At 35.0% G+C, this 7,670-nt stretch overlaps 1 protein-coding gene across 8 annotated transcripts in view; it reads left to right on the top strand.

Annotated features, from left to right (window-relative positions):
• Gria4 (glutamate ionotropic receptor AMPA type subunit 4) overlaps positions 1–7,670 on the top strand; it is a 387,848-nt gene that overhangs the window by 321,613 nt on the left and 58,565 nt on the right. For 7 of the 8 annotated variants that reach the window (XM_013346099.2, XM_026779022.1, XM_026779020.1 and 4 more), the window contains one exon: positions 3,428–3,538. In XM_013346099.2, the coding sequence (XP_013201553.1) occupies positions 3,428–3,538 (111 nt within the window). Of the gene's footprint in view, positions 1–3,427; positions 3,539–4,838; positions 6,095–7,670 lie in introns of those variants that run through there. The other variant, XM_005346764.3, reaches the window with a different exon arrangement.

Here is a 7,670-nt window from a genome sequence, read left to right as displayed (position 1 = left end):
ATTGTTTTTTACTGCTGAGTAGTACTCTAATGTGTATATATTCCACACTTTCTTCATCCATTCTTCCATTGAAGGACATCTAGGTTGTTTCCAAGTTCAATTAGTAGTTTAACAGATGAGATCAGGTAAGACAAATGTTAGTTTATTTTTTAAGCATGTTGGAATAAAATAGGAAAAGAAACAACAACTCTAGCTCAAATCTCAGCAAGTTTTTCTGAAATGAACTGTATAATATATAATATTCCAATAAATCTCCAATAATGTTTCAAAAGTAAATAAAAGCTACTCTTCTGTAGCACGAATAATAAAAAATACAAAGACAGATATTAAGGTTCAACCTGAAGATCAGAAAAGCAAAATCAGCCAAGCCACTAGACAGCTCTTATTTCTTTGAAATTTTCATACTGAAAGAGAATGAATTCCTGTTTCATCCAGCCTTATATTCCTCTCTAGTGCTGGGATTAAAGGTATGTCCCACCACTGCCCAACCTCAATGGCTAACTAGTGTGGCTGCTGGGATTAAGGGTGTGTGCAGCAACTGCCTGGTCTGTATGGTTGACTAGTGTGGCTGCCTTACACTGACCTACAGGCAAGCTTTATTTATTAAAACACAAATAATATACCAGTATACTCATCTTGCTTGGAAATGGAATGCCCAGTTGTAAAACCCTCTATGAGCATACAAACCAGTCTATAGAAAAAAGAATTACAAGAAGCCATTGAGATTTCGAAAGTACATATGGGAATTGAGGAAAAGGGTGGTTTCAAAATCATTTTAAGTGAAAAATTTTTTACAGATTTGCTACATGTCCTTTAGAAATGGATATACATGGACAACTGAACATAACTGTGGAATTTATAGGTACTATAATTTCTAATTAAAATCCTTTTGCTATACCTACTCTTTTTGAGTTATGTCTGCACCACTTGTGGATAATTATCTCTCTTTAACAATACTAATGCTTTGTTTGAATATATTCTTGCCTACTAATAAGGCAGTTAAGACACTTGACAGAGCGAGAGAGTTTTGTAAACCAGAGTAGATCAGACATTGACTACAGACCCATAGACCCATGAGCAAGTACACATACTTTTATGGAGGCTCTGAGCTTTATGAACATCATTAAGAAATGAAGCCTGCCAAAGAATTACATGAGCACTGACTTTTGGAAGTCATACAGCATATAAGCAAAAATATAAGGATTCGGTATCGTACAGGCTTCATTTGTGAGTACTCACATTACTGGATTATAATCTTAGATGGTTTGTTTAGTCTTTACAAAGTATAGTCATATCATAAGCATAGACAATGATAGCAATAAACTCAATAACATTATGCTTACTAATTTTAGCAGGCATAGAATAATACACATCGTACAGAGATATGCCCAAGAGCAACATTCTTTGTGTAGTAGCCTTCATTATCCTCCAATGATAGAAGTCAATCAGTGCATCCTCAATTTCCAGTAATATCCCACTGTCATACTTCATTTTCAGGTACTAACTGCTTGGTTTATTTTATATAGAAGTATTTAAAATATATAAATGAGAAAATAATATGAACTGTGTTTTAGTTAGAGTTTCTATTGCTGTGACAAAACACCATGACCAAAAGCAAGTTGGAGAGGAAAGGGTTCATTCGACTTACTCTTCCGCATTGCTGTTAAACACTGAACCGGGACAGGGACTCAAGCAGGGCAAGATCCTGGAGTCAGGAGTTAATGTGGAGGCCTTGGAGGGGTACTTCTTACAGACTAGTTTTTCCTGGCTTGCTTAGCCTGCCTTCTTATAGAACACAAGACCAGTAGACTATGGATGGCACTACCCACCATAGGCTTGACCCTCCCCCATTGATCACTAATTGAGAAAATGCTTGCATCTCAAGGAAGCATTTCCTCAGCTGAGGCTCCTTTCTTTCCGATGACTCTAGTTTGTGTCAAGTTAACACAAAACCACCGGTACAAACTGTTAGTGTATGAAGTGTGTGACATGTGCAAACTAATGAGTGCAGGTGTGAGCACCTGTGCATGAGTACAAAAGCCAGAGGAAGACATGAGGAATTCTGTTCTTTCACGCTACATGTTATTCCCTTGAGACGGGGCCTTTTACTATTAACCTGGAGCTGCATTAACAGCTAATAAGCCACAGTCATCCTCCTGTCTCTACCCATCTCCCACAAATAGGGGTACAGTCACATGCATAGCCGTGCAATGCTTTTTCCATGGCTGGTAGGCCTCTGAATTTAGGTACTCCCACTTGCTTATCCAGCAATCTTGCCAACTACGCCATTTCCCTAGCCCCAAATACTAAGATGTTTAAAGTTGAAACACAAATTGAAATGTAAGCTTTAAAAAATGAAAATATTAAAGGCGGTGCGCCAGAGAAACCCTGTCTCAAAAAACCAAAAAAAAAAAAAAAAAAAAAAAGAAAATATTGCACATTAATATCCATCTGTGACGCAGTTTGCATTTCAGGAAATGAATTCTCATATAGTACTTACATGATATCAAGTCAAAACATACTTCTATATTGCTGTTTGCAAATAAGTTTCCTTTACACAAACTATGGCTGTTTACTGTATATTCTGCGGTTTTCTTGATGAAGTTTTAGAAATTAGCTTTCGGCGATGCTGGCCTATCTCACTAGATGAAAAGATCAATATGCCCAAGGTTTTATCTGTGTTTCTTCCATTCAGAAAAAATTCTTCCCTTGACTATTACATAACACTGAATTTGCTAAACATATATTAAGGCAGTATCTTTAACACTGTCTCAATAGGTGTAACTTAACCATCTACAATGCAACCATTATTCTTAAGGCTCTAGGAATATCAGAGAACAGAAAGCAGAAAAACTGTTAAGAACCAGAGGACCAGGACACCTGCTGTGAGATTGTGTCTTCTGTACTTGACAGGCACCCTGCTCCCATGAACTCTCAGCAACATGGCTGCAAGACCAACATAATGACAGCACCACTTATCATGCCAACATGGACAGGGAAAGTCCACATAGTCCACCCATTGATGACAAGATGTAGGTGGTCCATACTTGCTAAGAGAAAGAGAATCAGTTTCCTCCAGAGATGTCCAGTCCCAAGTGGTCAGCCATATAAGCAAAGCTAAAACGATTTAGGAGGTTGTGTATATGTGTGTGCATCCATGCTACACTAATAATTAAAGAAGAAATCAAGAATTTTTGAGGACAATGGAGGAGTCTATAGAGGAGGGAATGTTGGGGTTATGTAGAGGAAGTGTTCCTCTATTAAATTTTCAAAAAATACAAAATTATCAACTTTCGAAATACAGTTCCTAATGTTCCTGAGGTTTAGGTTTGTTTGGCAAGCTCACTAGTTTGTAAAAGGGACTGTCGCAGCAGAACTCCAGGAGCACTTTTATGGTGAGTTTTCAATCAGCTTCTCTCTCTGGCAGGTTGGCTACTGGAATGATATGGATAAGTTAGTCTTGATTCAAGATGTACCCACTCTCGGCAATGACACAGCAGCTATAGAGAACAGAACAGTGGTTGTAACCACAATCATGGTGAGTTTTGGTATATGCTTTCTAGTGTTCCGTCTTGTCCACAGGCAAATTTAACTCCCTGGCTATGATGAGGGGATACAAGCTGAATCTTAGTTGTGACTTGAGTGCTCTGACCCACCCAGAGCTCCTGAGGCTTTGAACAACTCTGTCCCAAGCTTGGACACATTCAACTCTTTCATTGCCCTTACTTGTGTTACTTTTGGTTGCAATGTTTTTCTTGGGGGAAAAAATGACTCAGATGTTAAAAACTGAGACTGTGAAACTGAAGTTGGAAATGTTTGAAATTCTCAGACCGCAACAATGAATAATGAATTTGAGGAAGTCGAGCTCCAATCGAATCCTAAAACCATCAGGTGGAAATACCATATTCTCAGTGTTTTCAAAAGCATCAATGAAATAATCATCAATGGTGTTTAAATGGTTGTTTCAGCTCATTATGGGAGAATGTCTTGTCTATTTCTAATTACAAGGATGTAAATGGGAAAATTCTAATGGGTACTTTCTATATAACCGAATGCTTGATAAATTGATTTTGTTTGATATTTGTTTTTAATGTAAAAAGACATTTCCACCCACTGACTATTTTTCTCATTGACATATATAATTGAACAAACTTCTAGGAATCAAGGAAATGTGAATATTTCATTTGACCATATAATGAAATTTAACATGCTCTAAATTTTAAGGCTCCTACTTCAAGGAGTTCTTGTGGATTTGCCTTTTAAATTGTATAATATTCTAAAGACAAATATGTCCTTTACATTTGGTGGTAGTCAAAGGAGATCGGAAGTTGGTGACTGTTTATACCTTATTTAAGATCACAGATCCTCAGCTAATTTTTTCTATAAGCAAAACATATTATCAGTTATTCATAGAAGCTATTACTTTAAATAAAGTGGAAGTCTTTGCCTAAGTTAACTTTTAGTTTACATAATTTCAATTTTAGTTTTAGGGTTTTCGTAGTTTCAAAACATTTCTAAAATTGAAGCTGAAATCAAAACATGAAAAATACCAAAATAGAAGCATATTGCAATCAGCTATACCTGTTTTGAGTAACCAGTTAGCAATTTAATGTAATCTGACAAGCCTTGATTTGGGAGTTGATTATTTTAGAATGCAAACCCACCAACAGCAGTGTTTCTATGAACTTTCTGACTTAATTGTGTAATATTTGCATGGGAGTTGAAAAGCAGGATATATATACATATATATGTATGTATGTATGTATGCATATATATTTTTCCTTTAAAAAGACACAATAATGGAAATTTATACTTCAGTACAGTCCTCCTCTTTTCAGCCTCTGATGAAGAATCCTATTTTAAGAAATTGACCAAGAAAGACAAGAGTTCCACGCTGTTCGACTATTCCTAACTAAGGCTCAAGTCTTGTTCTCCTGAGTAGTAAATTTAAGCTTATTTTTCATGTGGGATTCTTCTTGGATAACCAACTCTGGACTACCAGAAAACAGTTTTTAAATGTGTGTGTGTGTGTGTGTGTGTGTGTGTGTGTGTGTGTGTGAGAGAGAGAGAGAGAGAGAGAGAGAGAGAGAGAGAGAGAGAGAGACTTTTGTGAGTTATTAGAACAAAAGAGTTGTTCCTTAGTCCTTATCATTCTCAAGAAAATAGATGCTGAAAAAGAATATAGTAGTGACTCTGATATTCCTGTTCCCATGTCATAAAATGAAGTCATTGTACATGATCAGCACTCTAATGGTAGATTTCTTCAAAGTAAAACTCTGAATTTGTGCTTGCTTTCTGGATATACATATAATTGTTTGCTTTAGCATCTTTTGAAATGTCGCCTCTTCTGTGAAATGAATGTACGATGTATATTAAGAGTGTAATGTGGAGTCTTCTTCCCTTGGCCTGTTATAAAAGATGGTATTTATAATTCCTAGTGTCAAATTACATAATTGATTTTCCAAGCATGGCTAGTCTTCAGGATCATGATATCAAAAGCTAAGTAAAAATGTGACCGAAAATAAAATATATACTTCAAATATATATGTAAAATTCTGTTTGCTTGATAGTGATGATAACAATACTTTTGTTATCAAAGTAGTGTATAGGAGTAGTATCTGTCTTTTATATAACTGTCATCTTCATTTAAATCATTCCCCTGATATTTTCAGTTCCATGACTATTCCATAATACCAAAACAAAACAGACAACCCTACCGCACCCTCCCTTAAAGTGTTCATTGAATCTGGTTCTCTTTAAAGCATTAGCTTAGGATCTAGGACAATCACCTCAGCTCACTTACTTAAAAAGAAGTATGATTACCTGTAGCTTATTAGATAAGTGCATGCAATACCCCCCCATATACTACTGAAAAACTCAATATGGATGGAGTTGGCTAAAGGTTGCAATAAGTCTGAAACAGAGATCTAGATACTGAAGGAGCTAAGAATGAGCTCTGAAGAGCATAGAATTACTGTCTAAATGGGTGTGATGTTACTGAACTCAATTTGTCTTCCCTGTGTATGCTGTGTTTATATGCTGATTTACTGTTGTGATATATGTTATTGCTAAATAAAATTGATTGAGAAATCCAGTTATACATTCAGAATACTTACTGAACGTTTGTTATGTTCCAGGAACAGGGTTAGACACTGGAAATATGACAGAAGTGACTTCTGCACAGTGAAATTTATATTACAGAAAAAAATAAATATGAAACATAATTCATGATTACAACTCTCAATACAAAATAAAATGTGCTATTATTATTTTTATGCTTGAAATTATTTATTTTTCCTTGCAACTGCTGTATGTCTATACTGGATTTTCATTTTCAAGATGAATTTATTCTACTTAAACACAACTATGTCAAACATACTGACTACAAAAAAGCTAATCTAAATAAGAAACAATTTGCAATTATATGAATTTCTATTGTTAATTCTTACTGACTAAAAATGAGGTAGAAACCATAATATTCATGAGACTGGGAACATAGAGATGCCATTTTCTGCACACAAATACCAACTGTAAACAAACAACCCCAGGAAACCAAATCTAAACCTTACAAATAGGAGAAGTATAACTATTGTGGTTAAAAAAATTCTGCAGACTTGGGGTAGGGAAGTCCTTTTTATATAAACTCAGAACCTCCTCAGCTACAGAACTGTCTAGGAAATAAATCCATTCAAGGAAGAACATAAATGTGCCTGTCACAGACAGATAGCCTGTTTATTTACCATTTTCTTTCATTTTGAAGGTCTGAATCAATATAATCCAATACAACTTTTTAGTCAAACTATTCCTATTCAGTCAGAAGATGATGATCGAGGACAGGGCAGTTACTTCAAATGAAAATGTTTTCCTCTATTTTCTTTACTCAAAATATCATAAAAATTACATTGCCTGATTGTATTGAAATACATTTCTTTAATTTTGTTCCCTCTCTTGTTAAATCATATGAAATTCCAGTTAATGGCAAGTCTCTTGATGGATATTGTAACAACTCCAAGAGTTTCCAGATGTTTCAAAATTAAAAACCTGACTCTCATTTCTGTCACCTATTAACCAAATAAAATTTAATATTCACTTACCTTCCATGACTCTCAAGTTTTCTGCCCACTTGATAAGATGCTAACTTCAAGATGCAATGCAAAATGTAAATCAAAGTATATAGCTCAAGAACTCAGCATTACACCTAGCACAAAGAAAGCTCAAAGTCAGGAAGAGAAATTACTTTTTTTACAATAAATCTGCTGTTCCCACCACTAGTTTCCCTTTACTCTTATCACAAAGAATTTACAATCATTTTGATCACAAGGAAATGAAGGAGAAACCATTTTTTGTTACTAGCTCTACCTTCCTTTAAATTGCCTGGCACAAAGCAGATGTTTAATAAATGCTTGATTAAATAATGAACTTAAAGTTTTTTGTTAACTAAACTATTCACCATGTTAGAAGAACTGATTAGATTAAGGGAAAGCCAAAATAATTCATACAAAATTAATGAAGTAAGATGCTTAATTATGGAGTAAAATTTCTAAATGTTCAAGTATTTAAGACCCTTTAAACTTGGCCTTCAGCCTTTGTTTCAAATGAGAGGACTAGCATAGCTCACTCTACTGAATATTCTAACTGTTCAGATATTTTACACGTTATTTTATATGTGT

The sequence above is a fragment of the Microtus ochrogaster genome, chromosome 5 (assembly GCF_000317375.1).
Source record: "Microtus ochrogaster isolate Prairie Vole_2 chromosome 5, MicOch1.0, whole genome shotgun sequence".
NCBI classification, from domain to species: Eukaryota; Metazoa; Chordata; class Mammalia; order Rodentia; family Cricetidae; genus Microtus; species Microtus ochrogaster.
The sequence above is the reverse complement of the archived record's forward strand: the minus strand, read 5'-3'. Positions and strand labels throughout refer to the sequence as shown.